This window comes from Agelaius phoeniceus, chromosome 14 (assembly GCF_051311805.1).
Source record: "Agelaius phoeniceus isolate bAgePho1 chromosome 14, bAgePho1.hap1, whole genome shotgun sequence".
NCBI classification, from domain to species: Eukaryota; Metazoa; Chordata; class Aves; order Passeriformes; family Icteridae; genus Agelaius; species Agelaius phoeniceus.
In genome coordinates, this window is record NC_135278.1 from 7,779,628 (window position 1) to 7,804,085 (window position 24,458).

The following is a 24,458-nucleotide window of genomic DNA, read 5'->3' on the forward strand; positions in this document are numbered from 1 at the left end:
ATTTTGGGGACTTCAAGCTGACTGAAGTAATTCATGCTAATTGTCTCATCTGCTTAGTATGTCATTTGTCTTCTATGAATATCAATGTCTACATTCATTTAATCTAAAATAATTAATGCCCAAACAATTAATAATGAGAGATAAAATCTGAATTAAAAAGAACTTCAAAAGACTTTGAAATATATTAATAATTTTTAAGACCAAATATAAATACTGCATTACATCTCAAATTACATTATCAGAAAAATTATATGTACAACTAATACAAGATTACATGCATCTTTTTGCTATGCATGTGAATATTATTACTGTATTAGCAGGTGTGCTGTGGCAGGTCAGGGATTGGATTTCTGAGCTTGTTCAGGCCTTGTGCAAGCTGAGCCCAGGGTCCTGTCGGCAGCAGAGCAGCCCAGGCTGTTCAGAGGCTGCCTCGCTGATGTCAGCAGGGAGATAGGTGCCTTTGAAGAGTGATTCAGCAGCTCTCTGTGCTGACTAATCACTGGATTTAGCCACTAGCAAATGCAGGATACACGATGATGCCTGAGCTCCTGCCTTTTAGGGCTGGCACACGGCTCTGACTCAGGGCTGTATCTGCCCACTAATGATCTGGTGCCTACAGCCCTCTTCTGATGTGAGGTATCTGAGCCCATCTTGTCTCCTTGAAGGCAGCAAAACCCTCAGAGAGCGTGGCTGCCAGAATAGCACTTTGTGCCTTTACTGTAATAACCTGGTGGCAGAGAAAGCATGACTTTGGGACTCTCAGCACCCTGAGAGGACAGAGGCTGCTGCTCTCACCAGCAAGAGGGTATCCTGGAGGAACCAGTCTCTATGCACCTGCCTGAAGATGAGCTACAACACAACCAAAAATGCAGCAGTCGCAGCACCAGAAGTAAGTCTGATCCTGTAGTTTTGTGGCCTGGGATTCACCTGGGGAGGGTGGTTGGGTCTTTGGTCAGAGGTATTTGTGTTTTCTAGATGGTAAAAATGGGACAAACAAAATAACCAGGATTCCTAGTTTTCATCCTGGCAGACAGATGTGAGCTGCTGTGCTGTGGGAGTGAGCACATTGACTTTGAGGGGCAGCAGAACTGGGGTGACCGCGGCATCCCCACCATGGTGGGGTGCTTTGTGTCCCAAGCATTCCCATTGCCATTGGCTGCTTTTGGTTTTAGCAGATCTTTCATGCTGCCAAGGAAAGAATGTTAAAAACAGGAAGTGGATTAAGCGGATGTGGAGGCATGAGCTGAGGAGCCGTCTCTGGCTCCCAAAACCTGCTGGGCTCACCTGTGCTCTCAGGAACACGTGTGACCTGGTGATGTGGAGGGTTAACCAGCTGTGGCTAGTGCTGGAATATCACCTGACACACAATTTAACCACCTTGTTTCTTGCTGCTGATGCCTTCCTTCAGTCAACAGGGGACAGTACACCCTTGGTCTCTTCTTTCTGAATGTTTTAGGATGCTGGCCTAGGGTGTTCTTTCTCAGCAGCTTTCTGGTGGTCTCTGTACTTCAGAGAATCACCCTACCAAGCAAATTGGTGGACTCTGTGCCTGTGCTATAGATGTTAAATTTAATCTTCCCTAACTACAGGTGTGTCTACAGGCTGTAACAAAGTTTGGCCGTTCCAGTTCAATAGCAATAGCCTGGTTGTGCTGCTATTGCCTGGCACAGAGGACATGTTCATGTTGGTAGCTGTTACAGTGATATGTTTCATGGGTGGTTGTCTGAGCCAGAGGTAGTTTGGATTTCCAAAGGTGAGAGCTGGAAAGCTTAAAAGAGAAAGGGAATAATGAACCTTTGGTATTCATGTAATTGTCTTTAAAATATCACAGCCTGGACACTGTCAATTGTAGGTGTGTTTGTTCATTGACTTTGCATATGACACCTACATGACAAATGCTGTCCTGCCTTCCAGTGTTACCCCATCCATACATTTGTTCTGTCTGCCTTGTGCTGCTGCTGGCTTTAGGATGTCATGTTGTGAATCAGATCAGCTGAATGGTCCTGCTTATTCTCTTTTGTGGGGGTGGGAATGGGAGGGAGGGAAATTGCTTTGCAGCCAGATTAATTTCCTGGTCTATCTGCCTGTGCAGTTGCATGAATGCCACTGCCAACACAAGGAGTGGAGCAAAATTGCTACTAAATTAAAATGTTTCTGGACTGCCATCTTTAGATATAAAATAATAAGTATGATTATTTTGTTAATATTACTTTTCTCTAGGTTTTGACACACTATGGTCTAAGACCATATGCCTGTAGTCATTATTCACTCTTGAAATGTAGAATAGTTATCAGGCATATTTTGTGGCTTCTCTGAGTATGTATGTGTGCTGCAGTCCTCTTTGTTTACTGGATGAAATACATTTATTGGTGGAAAAATATGACTTGACTTTGCAGCACATCAACCTTTAGCATGAATGATTGCTTGGTGGTGTTTGTGTCTTTTAAACACAGGTGCTTCTGAAGATGTTTTATCTAATTCTCACTGTTGCAACTCTGCAAAGGGTGAAGGTGCAAAACAACTCAGTGGCCACTGCTGGCCCAGTTCCATGACTTCTCATCTGGTCATTGACTTTTACTGTGTGTTTTCTAGTTTCTGTGTATAAATTTACCCAGCTCTACACTGAAGAGTCTGAGTTCTCCAAAGCAATGTACATGAATTTATCCTACCAATTCCATAGTAAAGTCACAACTATAGTAATCCTGCTGTAGGATTCTTCTTGGTCTTTATTCAGTGACCTGCATATGAAAAGTAAAGAATAAATAATTCTGGTATATATTTTTTTAATTTGGTAAACATAATCATAGTAGCTTGCTCACTGAAGCAAACAATTGCTTCAAATATAGCTTTTGTTGAAGTGAAGTGAGTATATTCTGGATAAATTTATATCCATTATAAATTACTAGCTTCAGACAGATATTGTGAAATACTTAAATTCCTTCTGTTCCCATATTTTCTTATTTTATTAAGACATTATAACTTCAGTGGATGTGGGAGGCATTAGGAGAGAAATCTGAAATGCATGTGAATAAACAGGTTTCCAGACAGGATGCATTTTTATTTCTTTCCCTGTAATGTGTATTTCAAAGTATTAATTCATAAAGTACTTAATAAGTTTGTGAATGCAATTAGTGTTTTATATGCCAGATTCCACTTCTTTCCTTTTTTTAAGCCTTTTACACAAAATTCACTCAGTTTACATGTGTCTTTTCATAAATACCAATAATGCTTTAATTTATGGGTGTTTGCTGTTGGGCTTTGTTTAAATGAGTTCCATCCAAAAGGAATCAGAGCTTTGTATTCTTGCAGAAATGAATAAACCACATGAGGTGAATTTTCATACAACCCATTTCAAACCTGGAGTTTTCAGGGTACAATTTAGATATTGCATTGGTGGTTTATGACCATATAAAGTGGAGGTGTGTAGGTAGGAGGCTAGATAGATGTACTTGTAAATGGCTGGAAGCAAGGAGGCTGAGTATGGTCTCCAGCAGTGCATTTTTCAGCTCACAGTTTCACATCTCTATCCTAAGGCATTAGATGTTACTAATTCTCCAAGAGCCAAAGATTTGTTTTACAGAAGATTCTGATTTGATTAAGATATTGCTCCAAGACCTAATGTTACTTTAGCAAATCATACCACGACTGGAAACGTACATGATTGGAAATAAACTGCATGTTATCTGAGAAACAGAGAAAGAGCCTCATGATTTGGAATGATGCTGCAGAAGCAGTGTTTAGTGTAATGACAGTACACTTAGATTAATTATAGCGCTGCTTGCAGGCGCCACTATACACTTAGTGTTGTGTCAGCACTTTTGCTGTTAACCCTGTGCTGCAAAAAATTGTAATTTGGCTCTAAAAAATGAAGAAATCCTCTGGTTTGAATACAGGCTTTGTGCTGTATGCACTGAATAAGCTTCTAGTTAGGGCCTGAATTTTATTTTTGTATCCTTAGCTCTCCAAAGTATGTAGCTGTAGAAATAATAACTTCTATTTAACATTGTGTATGTTTTCTGCTGTGCCCACTTCTGATGGAGCACTTAATTTTAGTAAATGCCTAGACTGTTGTGATCCCTTCAGATGGTCTGAAATAAAGCACTGAGATATTTAACCTTGAAAGCTGGAAGGTGCAAGTGTTAAGCCACCATTTCACTACTCAGTAGAGGAGTTAAATTTGGCTTAATGTGTGTTTATATGATTAGCTGCAATAGCTCTGAAGGATTGTTAAAGTCTGAAATAAGTCTTGAGCATGGCTTAAAAGGCTGTTTACACACAAAAAAAAATTAGAAATACTCTACAGAAGCTGTTAGAATTAGTTATGTAAACACTGCAGAGTGATTTTTAAAATAAATACTGAAATATACTATAGGCAAAGAAGTGATAGTGAAATTAAGTAACTATTTGACTAAGTCATCAGAATGCTCTTTATCCTCATTTGCTATTGAGAAGACAATAATAAATGCTGAGCAAGTGAACTTGTACCTGGAACATGTTGTCCTGCAAGTACAGGAATCTCGACCCATTGTTTTTAGCAGTTTTTAGCCTCTTATCCTCTCTTGTTTCTAATTTCCACTCCTAGATTGTATTTTACTTTTTTCTGAGTAGTGCTGGCAAGTGGCTCTTATCAAGAACAAATGATGCTGTAAATCAGGACCAAAATCAATGCTGCTGTGGGGTTGTAATAGTGAGATGTGGTTGTGTGGGCCTGAGTGTTTTACCTGCCTCTGAAGCCAAGAGTGAGGCCCTGGGTAGTGTTCCAACCCTTGGCTTCTAATTTACTGGCAAGTATATATGTACAGCTGTGCTGTCTCAGTCTTAGATTGGAGATATCAATATAAAACTCCTGTTTTAATATGCCTTTTCTCATGATGCAAACAGTAAAAAGCAAATGGATGTTCATATTCAAGTAGAATTGCATGGGAATACAGAAAGCACTTAATCCCTCCACCCTTAATACCACTAGAGTAGGATTTAGGACTGGCAGGGCTGGCTGAGATGCCTGGCAGCATGTATTGGCTCCCTTCTCCTTTGGAGCACACATTTCTCTGTAGGTGCAAAGGACAGTGGGGGTTCCCACAGCAGGATGGGTTCTCTCAGTTGGAGGAAGGTTTATTTGCCCAAAGCAACAGGGTCTTTAACATCATGGCTGGCCATTTTCAGCTGTAGTTACTGCTCTTCCCCATGATAGGTGCTAGTATAAACAAGGAGTGATTTGTGCCACTGGAATAAGGCCATGTGTGTTATGCCAAATATAAAATGAGAGGGCTGATACGAGTGCCTCTTGGACATGTCTTTCATTACCCTTTACGCTTCTCTTTCCTAATAGAATTTGGAGGAACCAAACACATGCTGTATGCAGGGTTTTATTAGAGTGCTTTGCCTCGGGCCCTTAACTCCTTTAGCTGGTCATTACCTGACCAGTAAAGACCTCTAAACGGGTCATTAATGCTTAAGTAATAAACTGTTTCACAAGACTGTCTAGTACAGAACCTCTTCTATCATTTTTACAGTTACTGTTTTATAGATAAATCAATGACCAACAACTGGATATTCTTGTTTTGCTACATAATCTTGTAATAGCAGCCACAGCAAACAGGCAGAGGGTTCTGTTAGCTGTGTCACGACAGCTGGAGGTGGCCACAGGCAGGTGTGGCCTGGAGTTGTATGTAGGGTAAACCAGGAGTAAGGTAAAGAATGAAGGCATGTTCTGCTGTTCCCAAAACAAAGTGTATCACTGCATCTCTTTCTGAAGTTTTTGAGGTTTTTATGTTGATTTTTTTTTTTTTCTACTTCTAGAAGTTGTATAATTTCAATAAGGTGACTTTTCTTCCTCCACTGCCATATTAGGGGCATGTAGGCCTCACTATAGTCTAATGTTGACAGAGAGAGTTTCTGCACTTTCACAGAGATTTCTGAACTAACATTTCTGAACTAACACTCTTCTACCTCATACATATCCATTCACTTTTAGTTTAGCATATATTAAATTCTTTCTAGGTTTAACAGTAATAGTTGGCTGTGCCACGCGTTTCTTCTGGTTCTTGGCATGAAGTTTTCATCCTCCCCCCTTTGACCAATATATCCCTTAAAATAAGTTTCTTTGCATGAAGCTCTAGAGAGCTGTTTCTCCCTGGAGAGACAGGAGGAGAAAGTGCATAGTAGGTACCATACAATTTTTTGGCAGATTACCAGGCATTCGATATTTCCATCATTATTAATATCAGTGTATCATTGATGGACTGCTGAGTGCTGGAATAAGCTAGTCATATACAGCTTTTCTCATGTTAACCTTTGAGGAGTGCCAGTCTGTGCTGGAACTGTTGGAATTTTTGGTTTGATTTTTGGCTTTTTTTTTTTTTAATAAATATTAAAAAGTGGAATGAATGCTGAAAATTATTCTTTATAGACACAGAATATTTTTCTATGGTGAAATGGAACAAAACCTCTGCAAATTTATGACTTCTAGTGTGATTAGTGCCTATGGAGCAAACACTTCATAATTGTTTTTCCAAGAAATTGAAAATATCTTAGTTATGGGACAAGTTCTCTCTGGCAATGTGAAACAATTAATATTGAACAGCTGTTTCTATGATAGACTGTTTTGAAAAAAATATAACATTGGCATGCTTTTTTATTCATTACTTCTGTGTTGAATTAGTTTTGCATTTGTAGCTGCCATGTTGAATCTAACAAGAAAAAATAGATTAAAAAACATGAGACAAATTATTTACTGAAAGAGACAATAAAATAAGTGCTTTTTTTTCCTTGATAAAAAATATCTTTTTGAGCAAGGACCTTCATGAGACCCACCAAGGGCTTTGAGGTGACTTCAGCCCTGCTCATTGTTGTGCTAGACCCTCAGAGCTGGTGCTGAAAGTCATAACATTATATATAGTGGTACAAGAATTGCATGCTGACTTAGAGTTTAAGTAGGGAGGAATCTGACACAGCACTTTGTTCAGTTTACAACTCTCATAATATTCTTAGCACCTGCAGAAGGATTTTAACTCGTTTGAAGCAAAAATGGCTAACATAGGATTATAAAACAAAAACCACTTCAAAGATTGCAACTCCACGATTGTCCCATTCTTATCTTTGCTGATAATCTGATAGTGCTGGTCTGGTAGCAACAGTAGCAAGCCCAGTATTTGTACTGAATTCTTCCCTCAGACCTGTGGACAGAAGCTGTCCTGTGTGTCACTTTACTGTGTTAGTACAACATCAGGAATCAATTTGGTCCCATCTGCAATTGCCTGATATAATCAACCTCTATTCTGTTTAGCTCAACTCTCTACCTACAGTAAGTGATTTGTATGTGCATGAATATTAAACTTCCCAAGTAAACGTGTGAGTAAATATGAATTGACAATAAAAGAAAGTTATATGTGTATGCTGAAATTGAGTGCTCATTGTTGTTTTTATAAAACGGCATTAAATGGCATCATCGTGGTGTGAATAATGATTATTGCTTCCTTTATTTTGTGATAGGAGAGAACAGTAGATCCCAAATAACATCTTTGTATACTCCTTTCACTTCTGGCTGTTGTTCTCTATTTGTTGTAAAGATTTTCTTCTCTATTTTTCTTTTAAGTCAAACCTGTGTTAGAGCAATTTTTCATGCCTCAACAGCCCTTATTTTTTTTTTTATGTGACTGACTGCAAGTATATTTGCGTAATGATTACAACAAGGCAGATAGAATATTTACAAGCCATAGCAATTCCTGTGCAAATGCAGTCTCCAGAGAAGGGCAAAATAACAAAGCAAGCAAACATCACAGTTCTCTAAATAAGTTTCAGGCATTGGGGTGGTGACTCACAACGTGGATGGGAACCCTGGAGTTTTAGAATAATTTATGGGGATGCTGAGGAGATGGATTTCATTTAAATACAGTAACTGCTGAAATATTTCTAAGTTAAAAAGTCAACTAGTGGTTAAGTAAATATCCTCTTGACCCCTTTTAACTCTTGTGATGTACCGTTGTTTTAAACTATTTACTTTGAATTGCTTGAGTCGTAAAATGACCCAGGAGAGATGGAATGACCACAGATAGTTAATGCATGGGATTTAGTTGCTTAAAATTTAAACCCCATGCCCATTTTTATCTAATCTATTGTTCTTTAATTGGATGAATTAGGTTAGAAATGGAGGGCTGGGGGGTCTAAAAAATAAAATAAAAAAAGAAACTTAGAAAAAAATTGGTTTCACACAGTCTGCAAAAAGCATTAGGGGAAAAATTTAGAGAGAACAGAGGTTCCTTCTTGTTTCTATAGAAACCAATAGTGATCAGGAGGGGAGAGGATTTCTTTCAAGTGTACATTTTAGTGAGGCTGGCTCAGCAGCTCAGTGCTCTGGAGGGGCCGGTGTGAAAACCCCAGAGCTCCGGTGGGTTGAGGTGCAGTGTCCCTGGGCCTGTGGAACCAGCTGGAACAGGGATGCCACATCTCTGGGAGCCCTGGCTGGCACGGAGCAGGTGCAGGGAGCCCTTGCAGTGCCAGTCCCCGGGGAGCTCAGCCTGGCAGGAGGCTCTGGAGCCGAGCGCGGCTGCCGCCACCGAACGCGCACAAATCCCATCACAGCCCGGGGAGAGCACAAAAGGGGGGACAGACTGAAGGAGAGTGTGTTGCTGTGTCAGAATTAGCTATGCTAATTGCCTTGAAGTAATAATCTCCTTGGGTTTTATCGTGACAGAATCATGGCCACTGAAATAGCGTGTGTGTTCAAAGCATTGCAGCCAGGACTCAGTGACTTGGCATTTGAATCGTGATGATCTTCCTAGTGTACTGCATAATACATAATGCCCTCCACAACAAAATTATATTCTTAATTATGTTCTGTTTTCCTGATGTTACCTAAGTGTTGCCATAGAGAACAGACCAGGGATGCATTTGAAAACCAAATCTTAAAGTAAATCTAGGTCTTAATCAATACTGTACCTTTAAAATAATTGCAGGATTCCTCTAAATGAAGTTCAGGTCACATGCAATGTCAAAAATAAGGCAGTTTCAATTTGCTGCAACCTGACAGATCCAAGGAGTGACTGAGGAACATCTAGTAACTGGCAAAGACACCTCTGTTTGACATTTACTTTCGCATGTAAACAATGGAGCACTGTATATTGGCATCTGAATGTATTAGCTGGTGGTGATCCAAATCCTGGTATGAATTTAGATGGTTTTCCTTTCTGTTTATAAATACATAGTCTTGATAACAAGGGAACATTTACTGCAATCTTGCTCCGCAGTTGTCAGAGCAGAATGAATCATTTTGAAACATAAACCCCCTCAGATCTCAAAAATATCAAGAAAAACATAAAACATAAGGGAAAAGGATTATAAAATACAAATAAAAAAGGTTCTTAACATATTTAGAGGCCTATGGGCTGTAAACACTGTAGATTATCATTAATGAAACTCTCTGCCAAGTACACAAACCACAGTTCGGTAGCAGCTGTTAAGCAAGCATTGTTCAAAGCTGGATAATCCCTTGAACATTATACTTCGTGGCTCTGTACCTCTTCCTATTAGTAATCAGATAATTGCCTTGCATTTTCTGTTACACATTTTTCTTTTAAAATTCAGTTTCATTTCTCTTTTTGTCAAAAGGCTTTATCTTGCAGTCATCACTTAGGCAAAAATCCCGCAGAGGTCAACAGGCAAGGCTGTGATCTTTATTTTTGGAAAGTCTGGTCTAATACAATTCAGCCCTGTGGTGTTACTTTGGCTTCCCAGTGGTAAAACAGAGATGAATCCTGCTCCACAAATAAGACGCTTGAATTCTTTTGTAACTCAGTTGCTTTTTTTCCTATAAAATGGGTTTTTCTAAGTAATTTGGGAATTAATTAAAAATGCTTTCTACCACTGTTTTTTACTTTAAAATAAGTTTGCTCTTTCATGTTGGGACAAGAAGGAGGTGAGAGACCTTCTGATTCCATTTGTTCAAAAGTTCAGGCCTCATATGAAGGCTTCCCAGGACATCATATGTAAGCATCTTGCAGAAAGAAATTTGGAAATGATGGCAACTATTTTCTTCCAGCATTAAAATATGAAGTCATTATAGCACAGAAATAGTGAGCCATAGCCCTGGTAATTGTGAGTTCCCTTGAGCTCCACTGGCTATTAGGGTTGAACCAAGAGAGTAGCTTATCTTGCACTTTTGGAATTTCTCACAACCCTACAACAAAGCACTATTGATTTTTCTCAGCTGGCAGGAGGGGAGGAGGGATTGAAGAAGGTCATATGTAAATGTGCTAAGTCTGATAAACAGCTGGACCAAATATTACTGAGTCTAGAACCTCACCAATGCAAAGTAAATCCATTTTGTTACCCCTGAATTAGGCATTTGCTGATTCCTCTCGGTTCACATTTGGTGTCCCTGCACTGGAGTGTTCAGCCTTGCAGTATTTACTGACATGGGTCATTCAGTTTAAAGCCAGCACATCTCTTTGATGGGCACTGGCTTCACAAGCGGTTGGCATCAACTTTCTTTGTCCAAGATAGAGTTCCAATCCCCAAAATCAAAGCAGATGGAGACATAATTCAGAGAGCAGAAACTATGATTCATCCTTAAACCTGCAGGGTTGCGAGGACTGTTTCTGTCTAGTACTTAAAATTATTTTACATCACATGGCATAAGCAGAGGATTGAGAGATGGTGTCATACCCCCCCATGAGCAGGGAATAATGGATATTTTCTACTAACATATCTCTGTGGATGTGTAAGAAGAAGAAATTGACTTTTTTTTTTTTTCCTAAATTGCAACATTTTGTTTTCAAGAGAACCCTGTGCTTTTTGTTCATTGCAGAAGCAATATTATTAAATGCCAGTCGGCAGGAAAAATTAGAAAAAGGATGGCCCGAAAGACAAAAAGAAATGCATTTTCCTCCCATTTCCCAAAAAATAAATTACCAATGAGGCAGGAGCTGTCTTTAGGCAAGGTTTCAGGAGGCAGATTAGATAGCAAAATTATTTCCTTGTTCTAGTGAGAGGCAGTTTTCATTGAAGACACGAATTTAGGAGTATTTCTAAGGGAAAAGGTCTTGCAGCAAAACTGCAAATTGGGCAGCACTGAGGTAACTCATTGATCCTCCCAGCAAAGTAATACCAATTAAAAAGGCATCTGTAACGAACAAAGTACAGATTCACTCATCTCAGTTGCTGTGAAAGGAAGACATATATGAAACAATATTATTATTCTCAAGTGCAGCTGAAAGGTGGAGAAAGTGTTCCTTTGTAGCTTTGTTGTTAGAAGCCCTACTCATTGCAGAGTATCTGCTGATCAGTTTCTGATAGCATTCAGTTCTAGAATATTCTAGGAAAAAATGGATTTTGGATAAATTTACTGGCACTAGGATGTTAACATTGCGCATTTCCAGCAAAGAACTTTGACCTCTTTAAGAAGGTTTTCTCAGTAGCACTTTCTGTACCCTGTTTGGATACAGCCATCTGGGGCTTCCTGGAGTGATCCTTAGCTTCAGCTGAAAGATCTTCTTGCCCTTAATCATCTTTAAAGTTGCATAAAACTCTTTAAGTGTATTGGCAACTGTGTGTTGGTTTGGAATTGCATTTCTGAATGCATCAGAATCTTCCAAACTGTCTCAGGAGCACTGCTGCCCAGGAAGGCCAGACTGTGTGATCAGCTGCACATTCCTTGAGAGTTTAGTGTGCCAGTGGGATGTAGGGGTTGGGGGAGCCTGCAGGTAACTCTTGGGTGTAGATCAGCTCCAGTGCTAATACCACTGAACTATATCTTCTGTTATGGCCAACTGCAAAGGTATCCTGTGGTCTGATACTTTCATTTTAACTTACAAGAGCACATTAGTCATAAATGGTCTCTGAAGCTCAGGTAGATAGAAAATTTTGAGGAATTTTAATATTTGGGTGTTGGGTGCGAATTTGAAAATGAGCCACTTTGCATCCGTAGTTACGAATTATTGATATTTTGCCTTCCATGTGAGTGCAGAGGGAAGAAGAGAGGTGGTAAATGGGGAAGCAAGAAATGGGGACAAGAGCAGATCCCTTAACTATTTCTGTTGTAGAAAAGAGTAAGCCTAAGGGATTGAACTGTGGCTTCTGTCCCCCACTCCTCCTTCTCTTTACCTGACCATATTCTGGGATAAAACCTTGTTTGTCAGAAGTTTAAAACACAGCTGACTGAGTTGCCAGGCAAACAGAGTCTGAGATTTTTCTTAGATTTTGAAAGAAAACAAGCCCCAACTGTTCATAGTTCCCCTCAAGTGGAGTCCAGGAATGCCTTCAGCATTTGACTCCAGATGATGGAGGGCTCACAGCCTCCACTAGAACCCAGTCATTGTGATTTGGGCAGTAGATTTTGGGTGAAATGAAAGGATTGAAATACTGTTGTCTTATTTTAGGGGGAAAACCCATCATTCTTTTCATTGTCCAAATGTGGGGACTTTGAGCATGGAGTTTTTATGAAAGGATTATTCAAATAAGATAAACTGGCTTCCATACTGGATAGACTTTGCAAAAGCAAGTAGCTGGAATTGAATAGAGTAGAACTTTGGAAGTAAAAATGGAGAAAATCCACAGTAAAATTAGCATGCTGTTATAGGAAGGTGCAATTATTAAAATTATTAAAAACCAGAACAATAGAAGTATGGAAAAAATAAATCTGAAAGGAAATGGGGAAAAGCACTCCTTTCCTACTAATTTGCCCCCTTCGTTCTGTGTTTAATTTAGTAAAGCAGTCATAAACATTGCTAAACAGTCAAAAAATTAAATGTTGCTGTATAATTTATGGTGGTTACAGGATACATGAGAGTGCACTTTAATTAGCAAATTGCATGTTTATTTTATTTGCTTAGCATATAATTTAGATTGGATAAATGCGCTTTGACTGGCTATGGCACCTAGGTATCCTCATTTGGTATAATTTTTAATCACATTGTTTTGGAATTTTATTGCAACATTATACAGTTGATATAACAGTGCACAATTAAGTATGCTCAGTTCACACCTTGCTCTTGAGGAAATTACTTTTTATCTGTATTTCGATGGAGCACTTTATATGGCAAATGAGAACTTGGGAGTAATAAAGAAAGCTCACTGTGGGCGCTAGAGCTGCAATCTGAATAGTAAATAATAATAGTAATGATGGTGCCCTGTTAGTGCAATGTGTTTGGGAGGAAGATTACAAAAACAAACCCCTGAAAATAGGCAACTGGAAATGATGGTTGTATGTAGCAGTGTATTGGCTGTGTCATAACAATGTCTTGATGCCAGAGCTGACCTGGGGGAGGGTGAGGGTTGTTCTCAGTGCTGTACACAGCCCGAGGGGCAGAGATCTTCATCCAGCAAACATGAACAGTTGTGGAGAGGGGGTGAGTTAATGCTAGAGGATATGGGAGATCTCAGAAGAAACTGCCACCTCAGTCTTGGGTCCTGCTCCTGCACCCTCCTCTGCTGTGCTGTGGCCCATGTCAGGATGCTGACCAGCCTGGACAATGGGATGTGCTGTAAAGATGAACTGTAAAGAGACAGGTCATGGGGAGAGGTAGGCTCAGGCATGGTGGGTGTTCCTGTGGTTCTGAGACATGAAAATATTTCTGCACTTTTTGGTTTGTTTATTATTGTGTATTTGATCATGCTCAGGGAGTGTCAGTCAGGGATGTGTTCATGGCATTGTGATTTTGATAGGCTTTGGATCTCGAGCTCTGTTTTCCCTGTTCACTTTTTTATGTGGTGACAGGGCTGTATCCTTGCTTTGGGGAAATTCAGATTCATCTTACCAGTTAAATCCCCACTTCAGGTAAAAGAGTAGCAGCATATGCAGCAGATATGCTGTAGATATTGCTGAAGAATGTAATAGAGCTGAACTTGAAGGTTCTGGAAAGAAAAAATAAATACATTTTCTTTAGCAGAAAAATATTCCCTAAGCATGTAGTCAGTAAAAAAGAATATTGTTTTTGCAGTTAAAATATGGAAGGAATAAAGAGTGTTTAATTGAGATCTAGAATATATCTTGGCAGTGGCATTTTCTTTAGTGGTTTGACTTAGAAAATTCTGCAGAAGAGCCCTCATTTTCTCTTACATCCTACGGACTTTTTCCATAAGGGCTGCCTGAGCATTACATATATGCCAGTCTGAGATCCCAAGGCTGATGCTTGGCCAGATTACGCTCTCAGTCACACAGGTATAAATCTGGGATAACTCCATTGTTCTGCTCCCACTGGAAGAGGATCTGGCCCACTTTGCTCTCCTCTCTGCCTTTGGGTAATTGGCCCTGTAATGTGCCAGTGCTGCTGTGGTGTGATTGGCACTGATCGCTGCACGGTGACAGGCCGGCGGCGCTGGCATGCACTGCTCCAGCACTGACATTCCTCACTTTGTTACAGCATGTTTTGATAATGTTATCTGTAAAGAATGTTCTCTGCACTGATTATGGTTATTAAAATATACAGAGATCAACAGATATGGCAAACAGCTGCTTAGTCACAGCTGATGTGAGAAATTTGATTTAATGTAAGTCTCACCATTTGAAACTATATCCTCTAGAAAAACACAGGCGATTAATCCCTCCTGCATGCACGCTAGTTGACTTTGTTTAAAATAGGATTATATCAGGATGATAAACAGGGACTAGAATTAAAGCACCTTTTTGAAGATTGCTGAAACAGAGAAGAAAAAAAGCCAAGAGGAGAGTTTTTCTGGTTTGGAGATTTTGTTTTGGTTTTTTTCATTTTTCTTTTTGTACTGATGCACTGGAGTGTTTGGATAATATTTATGGGACCTATCATGCAGATGTCACAGTGCTGTAAGAAAATATCTGTGGTATTTAGAGCCAGCGATGCAGTCCTTTTAAATATCTGTATTGCTCTATAAAGGCAGACAGTGCTTCCCAGCATTCCTTATGGAACACAGGGAGAATGGCATGGACCTCTTGAATAATTAATATGGTTTTCAGAGCAGTAGTCATGGAAACCCAGGCAGTGTCACATATATGGATTTTAGGAATTAGGCACGTTTTGAATTGCACATTTAGCCAAAAAAAGAGCATGCTGTAAATCTAAAGATCAGAAGCATTTTCTCAGTGAGTCTCTTGTTTACACTGACAAATACATGTATCTTAGGTATTTTTTTGATTTAAATAATACTTGGATTCCTAAAAATTTATGTATTAGCTATCTAAAGGGCTGCTAAAGGCACTAAATGCCATAAGTAATCTTTTAGATGGCTTACTATTTTTTTCATCCTTTTTTTTTTTCTTTTTTTTTTTATCCTAGGTGCTTGAAGTTATTAGGATGTAGGTTTTAAACTGTATGGCCAATTGCTGCTCACTTAAAGGACCACAGCTTTACCAGTAAAGTTGCTAGGCCCTTTCTATTAGTTCAGTTGTGTGGCTTTTTTATCTGTCTCAAAAAATGTCTCTTCAGGATCAATATCGTCATTACCTTGGGTGTGTGTGTGTGGAAGAAGTCAACCAGGCAGCAGTGAAAAGCTATCATCCAGTCCTCAGTAATATTGTACGTGTAAAGAATAAAAATACATGGAAGTTATTTATAGACCATAAACCCTCTGGTTTCATAAACCATTTTATACTATTATTTGCCCAAGTCTACAGAGTCTCTCCTGAGTTCACAGCACACTCAAAAGCCTGTTTTTTATTTCTGGCTGTTTGAATTGGGAAATTAATTAGAAATACACTTAGCAATTTATGGACATGAAAAAGCCATTTGGCCCAGTAAGCCTGCTTTCTTTTACCTTTTTTCATCCTCATTTTGTTTTGTCGCTCTCTTTCAATCTACTCTCTACTAATAAAAATATCAATCTGTTTCATAAACTCATTGAGACTTCGTGGCAGTAATATTACTTGGCAGCATAATATGGCATATTCATTACTTTCTAAGCAAAATGATTTTTCTTTACATTTTGTGATCCAGATTCCTCAATTAGATGCACACTTGCAGCTTTCATTGAAATCAATGAGACTTTTATAGCTGTCACTGATAGCAGATACTGGCTCTTTATTTCCAAATGTGAAATGATGGCCACAGTTTTGGCTTTATTTTATTTTAACTGGTAATGAACAAGTTCTCTTCATCTCCCACATCTCTGTGTTATATGAAAAATTTTCCTAATCTGAAATGAAATATTTCTGTTCAGTCATTTCAAAGTTTTCTTTTTCCTAGCAAGAATAAATTCAATCACTTTGGCCTGTCTTGACATGAGATAACTTTAAGGACCCAAGGTTAGTCAAGGTTTCTGAAGTTGCACCCCCTCTACAGTAAAATTAGCTTATCTGTGTGATGCTTAAAATTGTGGACAGAATTCCAGTGGTGAAGTAGTTATTAGAGAAATCACCTTGCTGCCTATGATTTGTTTTGCAGCCCTTGGTTGGTGCATCTCTGTGTCCTTGTTGCTGTTTCTTTTACTGCAGCCATACACAGAACAAATGGCTTTAGAGATTTTTCTACACTAAGCTCTAAATGCCTTCCCAGTTGCTCCGAGCACTCTTTGCCTGTTTCTTTTCATGTTTATTCTCTCTTTCCTGGCTTATTATGCTACAGCATTCCCAACTAAGTGATCCATCTGTAGACCTTTAAAAAGATGTATGTTAGTAATGGAAATAGTCAAAAATAATCAAGGGGACCAACTCGGAAGGGTGTGTGAATCCCAGCAACCTATTGGAAACCTCTCATAATTCCCTCAGGACCATCAAGACTCAACCCCAGAAAGTCACTGCAGTTGGTAATCTTCTCAGCTGTAGTCTTTGTTGGGAAGCATCACAGGGAGTTAATTAAAATGATGAGACTTTTAGCTAGATCAGAGAAATTAAAGGTGTACAAGAATATGGTCCAGGACTGTAGCTGCATGAAGGACAATTTACTGATGACTAAAGCTGACATTCCCATAAAACTCTCAGCTGGAGTTACATGGGAATTGTAGCCAGCTGAAGAGTTTGTCTTCAGAGCATATTTGGCTCTAATTTTTTGTTGCCTTTCAAGTCCAGTACTTTGGTACTACATACTATCCCTCTTCCATTGTGACCTGAGACATTCATGCAACCAGTTCTGTCCTAAACTGTTTCCCTCTCAGGGTTGTTTTGCTTTGCAAATCATAGAAAAAGTCAGAGATAATGACAACTTTTGCAAAAATCCAATTGTCCCCCAGTTTTAATGCAGAAAGTTATTTAGCTATTTAGCTTCCCCTTCTCAGAACTACACATATATTTTTGTGTACAGAGACACACACAAACACTTAATATTTAGTCTCAAGAAATTGATGCTGCTGTCATATCTGCAAGTAATCTTCAGCACCATCATTGCTGCAACCTTTCAGAGTGCTGAATGTAAATCAGACCCTTTTCCTTGGTGGGCTCTGTGGCACACTGAAATTGCTCCCAGATTGTGTTCCAACAGTGCCTATCAAGTGAGATGACAATGCAGGAGGCATATCCTCGTTCTGGTTGCACTGGCACATTTCCAGTGCTATACCAACTGCAGTGTTTTACAGTGCAATCTGTGGTTTGTCAAGGAAAGTGTGTGTGCACCTCTGTTAGCTGTCACATGCTTGCTCAGAGCCATTGTGTTCTCCCTGACTTCTACCCTCTGCTGATGGAAATCCCTCTTCTTGGTCTTAAGCCATCAGATCTCTGAAAATATTATTGGCTTTGTAGATTTGGGGTTTTTAGATTGATGTTTACAATAACATCATACTAGGTAATGGAAGATGCTTCATTTACAGTTGTGCAAAATTGTCATCCTATATTTGCATAGACATTTTGAAGTCCAGGCAAATGTTTTAACACTTGGAAATTCTAAGTGGGATGCAATGCCAGGCTCATGGGAAGAAGGCAGTATGAAACAAGGCAACTGCAGAGCATCAGGGTAGTACTGGAAAATTCTCCTTGTGGCTTTAAAATCACCAACTCCTAGTGTGATCATGTGCAAAGATATATGTGCCTTAGGTTCTCCCCTGCAGAAAGCAAAGTGACCATGATCACAAGTTTCATTCATTGCTAATGAAAGGCTATGGTTATAGAGAGGGAATAAGAGGATCAATAAATATGATTTCCACAGAAATTAGTAAGTAGATGAATGAAGAGCAGTGTGTTTTGCTTCATCCACTGTTACTTTGCATGTGACTGTAATGGCAGCAGTCTCATCATATCTTGCCTTTGATAGGTGTTTCAGCTTCATAATTCGTCAGTTTTCAGCAAAAGATCAAAGAATGGGGTAAATATTTATGTAAGCCAATCTAGTTTTGACCTCTAGGGCTTTGATGCTCAGAGCACTCAAACAGGACAGGAGGGCTTGAACTGTAATTTTTATAATGGTATTCACCACCTTGGGCTTTCTCCAGGATCCCTCTCTCCTCTCAGATATGCAGTGGCAGGTAGGACATTGATAGTCCATTCCTTTTTACATTTAAGTGGCTGTGGCTGCAGGAATATCAAAACTTAACACATTTATTTTTGGCTGAACAGAGGAAAAAATGTGTTTGTTTGGGTATCTTGGTGTTCCTAGTATGTTTTCATCTTCTGTCCAGAATTGTGTAAAAGGGGCTGGTATAAGCTAGATTAAAGAGACTCAAAGCACAGCTGATCTGGCTTTTTATACATTGTTGGTAGAAGAAGCTGTCTGAATGCTGCAGAGGGCTTTAGATCTTGGTTCCATCAGCTCACAGAGGAGATCAGGTGAGCCACTGTACCTCATAGAGCGAAAGAAACTGAAACCATGGTTCTTTGCCACAAATCTACATGGCACGAGGCCAGTTAAGAGCTGAAATAGGTTGGTATTAACGGCAGGGAAGTCTGGAAATGCTCTAATCATACCTCTCCCAGCAGGGCTCTTAGTGCAATGACAGGATGATCGTCTTGTCAGACTTCGAGAACTTTCTTCTTTAAACACACAGAAAATGGGGGGGCTGAAAAGGGGAGGAGGGAGAGGGGAAGGCAGAAAAAGCTTTAACTCTGCTGATGTGGCTTCTTTAATTTGCTGTCAGTGATGCCACCGATGTTAATTCTGGCAGGGTTAATTATGAGAAATTAAAAAGCCGCTCAGAACAGACTGTACCCTTCGTACTCCAATAAAGAGGCAGCTCTGGCGTGAGAAAATTTCTTCATTAATATATATCCCCAAAGGGCTACTGCATACAGCTTTTGGAATATGAATCATAAACTCCCAGGGACCCTGCAGGAAGCAGGGGAGATAGGATTCAGAGGAGATTGACTGTGTTACTTTTACTGCTTCAGGAGAATGACGCTGGGGCTGGCAGGAAATCACCATGCCGGTGACATTTGGAAAGAAAAATTTATTAATTTGCATGTTGGCATGTTACAAGTTTTGAAATATGGTTTTAAATACGTTCTGCACAGCCCCTGCTGTATCAATGTTCGGTGTGTCAGTCTGTAATACATGCAGCTGTTAACACGGAGCTTAGCATAAGCATTGTAATTGTTTACCATTTAGTATTTTGCAGAAATGGCTTTAGGGCATGCATTTATTTCTCAGGAAAATTTCTCTGGCTTCTCACAAACTAGGCAGTATATCCCTTAACCTAATATATTATATTAAATGGCAGTGTGGTTGTACCACATACATTGTAGAAGGTAAACTGCAAAGAATACCACATACAAATTGTGCAGCTCTAAAATACAACTGAAAAAAAGAGTATATCCCAAAACAATAATCTGTAATTTATATTAGTATAACTTGGCAAAGCCACATTATCAAGCACATGTAAGTGCAAATGGAGCTAGATAATAGTGAAATACCTCCGTGATGTTAACTTGCAGCAGAAATAAAGCCCTATTGTTAAAAAAACTATGTGCTTAAACCATTTGTAGTATAACTCTGATGCTGACAGGGTGTTCCAAAGTGCTGGTGCAATTTTGAAGTCTCTTCCCAGGAAAGGTATTACAGTCTGTAAGTCATTACTATATAGAAAGCAGCTAGAGAAAGTTTACAGTACAGAGGTCTAAGAAGAGGCCAGAGAATCAATTTTCATAAGAAAAACATGTATTTTTTGCCTCCTCTAATATCAGTGAAGCACTGATACACAATGTGTAACCTTTCATTCAAGAATCTCAACAGTGTTCAGAAACATTAATTAACCTTAATAGCAGCTACTATCCATGGGTATTATTTTGAAAGTTGTTGTAAATGGTCATTCAGAGGACTGAAAAAATGCAGTTGAGATGGACTGCTAAGAAAAAATGAAACATTACTTTGAGCAATTGAGAGTGCTTGGAAACAACCTCATAGGAATTATTTCAGCAAATTGCCTTTTCAGGCAGGCTACATTGAATATTCCTGTGGCAAATAGCATCGTAACTTTGGGTGGGAGCAGTCTGGAATGGAATGTTAGAACCTGTGGGTAACTTCTGCACATCTGCAGTTCCAGAGTGCTGGGATCTCTTTTTTTTTTTTTTTTTTTTGACAGCTTAACCCTGCCTATCAGTGTTTTATTTTTCTAGATGCTTTGTTAATGTGAAGCTAGAGGTATGGGTAGATAATGTGGCACATACAAGGCACAATGTAATGTGGTACTGTTGTGGCTAGGGAACAATGTAGGAAAACCTGATGGCCATTTTCTTTGTTCTAGCTCTGGAAACCCACTTTGTACCTATGTAACTAAACATCTGCTATCAAAACTAGGGGAAAGATTAGGTATGTGCTATAAAAATGGCATTTCCTTTGCCACTGAAAAATGACTTTAACATTTCCAGGAATAAAGACCTCCTTTGTTTTCTGCAATTCTAATCCTTGTCTCCAATTTCACCTTAGAAGTGTGTGTCCCTCCCAAACCCTGAATCCCTGCTGTCACCAGCTGTGCATTTCTTGGCAGAAACCCACTTATCAATGTTAAGGATGAACTTTGAGGCTCATTGAATCATTCACTGTAATCCTCACGTAACAAACATAACATTTCAGCAAGATTTCTAATTACCTTTTGACTGCTTTTTTCATAATGCCCTGTTGCTGTTGGAATGGCTCTCATGACATACAGAGAAATAACATTAGACTGTAAATCTATTGACTGGAGCAGTGGAAGGAAGACAAAAATGTAGAAGGGGAGAAGGTCGTTCTTATAATTAGTGTAATATATCAACATGCTGGGAAACTGAAATGGGAGAAGTTGTTAGAAATGGAAATTTGACTGAAAGCGAAAGTTCATCTGTGAGTCTCTTCTTCCCCATTTCTTTTCTGATACCTTACCCTCCAAAGCAACCCTTCTGACAGCTCCAGGGTATGCTGTTCTCACAGGCTGGATCTGCAACCCAATCCACAGGCAGGGTGAGCTGCCTGTACCCTCCTGAAGAACGACTGCTTTAAAATATTCACACAGGAGACTCGGGCAGTGTTCTCAAATGACTCCAAACGCTGCTTCCCAAGCCCTGAGGGGCACAAAGCAGCCACCAGTGCAGGGCTGGGTTGTGCAGCTGTGTCTTCACTGCTTCCATTCAGGTCTGCATCAATCCATTGGAGAGCTCTATTTGTGCCCAGTCCCTGCTCACTGGTGATCAATGGACACCCAGAGGTTCCCAGCATTAATGGGAGTCAGATCCATGGTGAGGGTGATCAAAATCCAGTCAGAAGAGCTAATCCTTTTGTACACACAATATCAACTGGCAATCAATACACAGGCTACTGGGACTGGCAGTGGCTGTCCTAAAACCTTTTCAAAATATTTTCATTTTTAACAGTCTGTCCCAGCCATCAGGATATTATCTAGGCAAAGATCATGAAGACTGCCCTGTTTTCAACTGAATTTTTCATCTAAAATGCAGCTCACTCGCAACTTGTTACTGTCTAAAGAGAATGCTAACGCTGCCACATTTCCTCATTAGCTTTGCATAAGACAGACTCCTGTGTCACAGCTGATGGAGCCTTTATGAGCCTTTTAGCCAAATGACTGATGTTTCCCTCGTTATGTCAGATCTGAGGGCACTGCTGGCATCTTTCTTTATTCGCTGTCTAACACCATCAATCGAGCAGCTGCCATGCACCCATGATCAGGCTGATTATTAAAATGTGCTCAGGAGGCTGCTGACACCAATTTTCTTTCATCTGAAGAGGCCAATATACACTGGCTCAAGCCGACAGTTATGTACGCGTAATATTTAGTGTAGGAACCAGCAGGTAAAGACTGAGGCTGATTCCACAGAATCCGGATTCAGTCCATTGAGATTACCATTAAGACTTTAGAGAAACGATGGCAATGTTTGTTTTGTATTTTTTGGTACTCTTTTGTAAATAGGGAATTGTTCTTTGTTGGGGAGCCCTTTCTCTTACCCTTGTCCCTGGTGATGATGGGTCATAGCCATTGAAGAGCTTGTTGAACTTGAGTCCTGCTAGAATCAGGCTCTTGTGGGATTGCTTACCCCTAAGCTTTATCACAGTAGTTTTGCTCTGCTGTCTCTTCCTTCACTGATATGTCAGCCTTTTTCAAAGGGAGACAGCTCTTGCCTTCTTTCTGATGATAATAGTGAAAAAAGCCTTCTGCAAACAGTGTAGTTCAGAGCCATGGACTGACCTGACGTGTCAGGGATTCATCAGGAGCTCAAGCTCACCTGGAGTTTCCCCTACCAACAGCAAACACAGCTTGGCCACGTATTCAGTTGTGTGGCTGTTAATCACTTCTGCCTTTGGAGTCTCTAATCTTGGATATTCTTAATATGCAAAGAGTAAGTTAAAATCTTTATTTCTAGTGCACTTGTCATTTTGATATTTAAGGATGACTTGTGATGGTTTGATTGACTGTGGTTATTTTTTTAATCGCAAGGCCATATGTTTTTTAAAGAAATATTTGAAGTTTAATGGTTATCAGATGTAGTTATGTCTTAGTACAGCAGTGTGGTTGTGTGTGACTACAAGGTGTAGCCAAATGGGTGTCACATTGAGATTCTATACATAGGCTTGTGTAGATATTATGAGTAGAGTATAGCACAAGAGAGAAGAAGGGGAAAAACCTTTGCAGATGCCAGACAAATGAGGCTGCAGAGCAAGGAGGACTGTCATTGACTCTCACCAAGTTCTTCTTGGAAAAAGGGGGCCAGAAATTTAGTGCTCAGCTCTGGTGGATCCCCTCCTCTTGCCCTTGTCCTGCCCTGTCCTGTCAGTGTGCCCAGACCTCCCTTTCTCTGATCTGCCTTGTCAATTAACCAGTATGCATCAGAAATGGTTTCTGCCTTTGTGAGACTTCATGTTCTCTCCAGTGCTGCAGTGTTTAGACCCAATCCATAAGCTGGCTGGAGAGGAATTCTAGGAGCTATGTTGCTCCCTCAGTTTGGGTAATGTCATACTGCCTGCTCTGGTCCTACAGGAAATGCAAACCTGAACTGTATCCCACTGTATAAATACACACATTTTTCCACAATTCATTTGTTGCCTTTTTTTTTTCTCAAAGAAAGAAAAGGTATTAATCTGCCTGTGTTCCTAGGGATTGGGGGAACCCTCACAGGCCCCGTGATTATCAAAACCACCCTTAAACTCGTAATACTGCTAATTAGCTACATAGCACTGCTAAGCAGTTAACACTTTTATTATCTGTCTCTGCTCACACCCAGGAGGTTATTTCTCCTGAAAAAAAGCCCTCTCCTTAGGGGGAGACCAGAAAGGACCAGATGAGAGTGACTGAATTAACAAGATGCTGTGTGAAGCCCCAAGTTACACAGAAACCTGGATTATTCCTGTATACCAGGAGGAGGGTTTGCTGTAAGAGAGTGTAAGGACTTGTCATAGAGATGACAGATGCAAAAGAATGTTTGATTATGGTCCTAAATGTCCAAACAGCTGTGTGTCTGTGGTGCCTTTATGACAGTCATTTGGCGTGGCTGTGTGGTGTGTATGCAGAAAATTCAAAGACCATGGTGCTGTGCAGTTTTTTAAAGTCTTACTCTGGGAATGCTACAGAATTAAGCCAAATTCTAATTGCCTGATATTCTATGGCATTAAGAGGATATGTTTTACGTGGCCCACCTGCTAGTGTAACTAATTACCAGCCATTCTCATTAATTACATTGATCAGGATCATAAAATAATTTCAAGTTGCTGAGCATGATCAACAGGAGTGAAATGATTTCACTTTAATCCCTTAATGATTTTTTCATTATTAATCAAACAAAATATGTAGTTATTTGATCAATTTTTTCTTCTTGGAACTGCAACTCAGGGCAATTACAGTAGACATAAAGTTGGTGCAAACAGAACTACATCTCATCCAGTAGCTAATTAAGCAGTAAGACACAATAGGGTAGGGGGGGTGTGTGTGTTAGGAGAAAATCACTCCTCTGAGGATTTAAAAAAAAAATAAATGAGGACCTTTGCTCCCTCAGGAATCTGATTATCTTCATACAACCACATCCCTGCAACTGCCTTCTTGCTAGCAGGAAGTTCTGTAAGATTTTATACAGAACTGAATTGGAGGGGTGGGAAATCTTGCCAGAATCTGAGGAGAGAAATGGTGAGCTGCACTCTCAGCATCTAACTGGA

The 24,458-nt window shown here is 39.7% G+C and overlaps 1 protein-coding gene across 5 annotated transcripts in view; it reads left to right on the forward strand.

The window, feature by feature from the left end:
• Positions 1-24,458, forward strand: part of AFF2 (ALF transcription elongation factor 2) — a 326,975-nt gene that overhangs the window by 32,091 nt on the left and 270,426 nt on the right. The window contains exon 1 of one of the 5 annotated variants that reach the window (XM_077186246.1): positions 650-889. The exons of the other annotated variants lie outside the window; for them this stretch is intronic. Within the exon in view, the coding sequence (XP_077042361.1) occupies positions 867-889 (23 nt within the window). The 5' untranslated portion in view covers positions 650-866. Of the gene's footprint in view, positions 1-649; positions 890-24,458 lie in introns of those variants that run through there. 5 annotated transcript variants of the gene reach the window in all.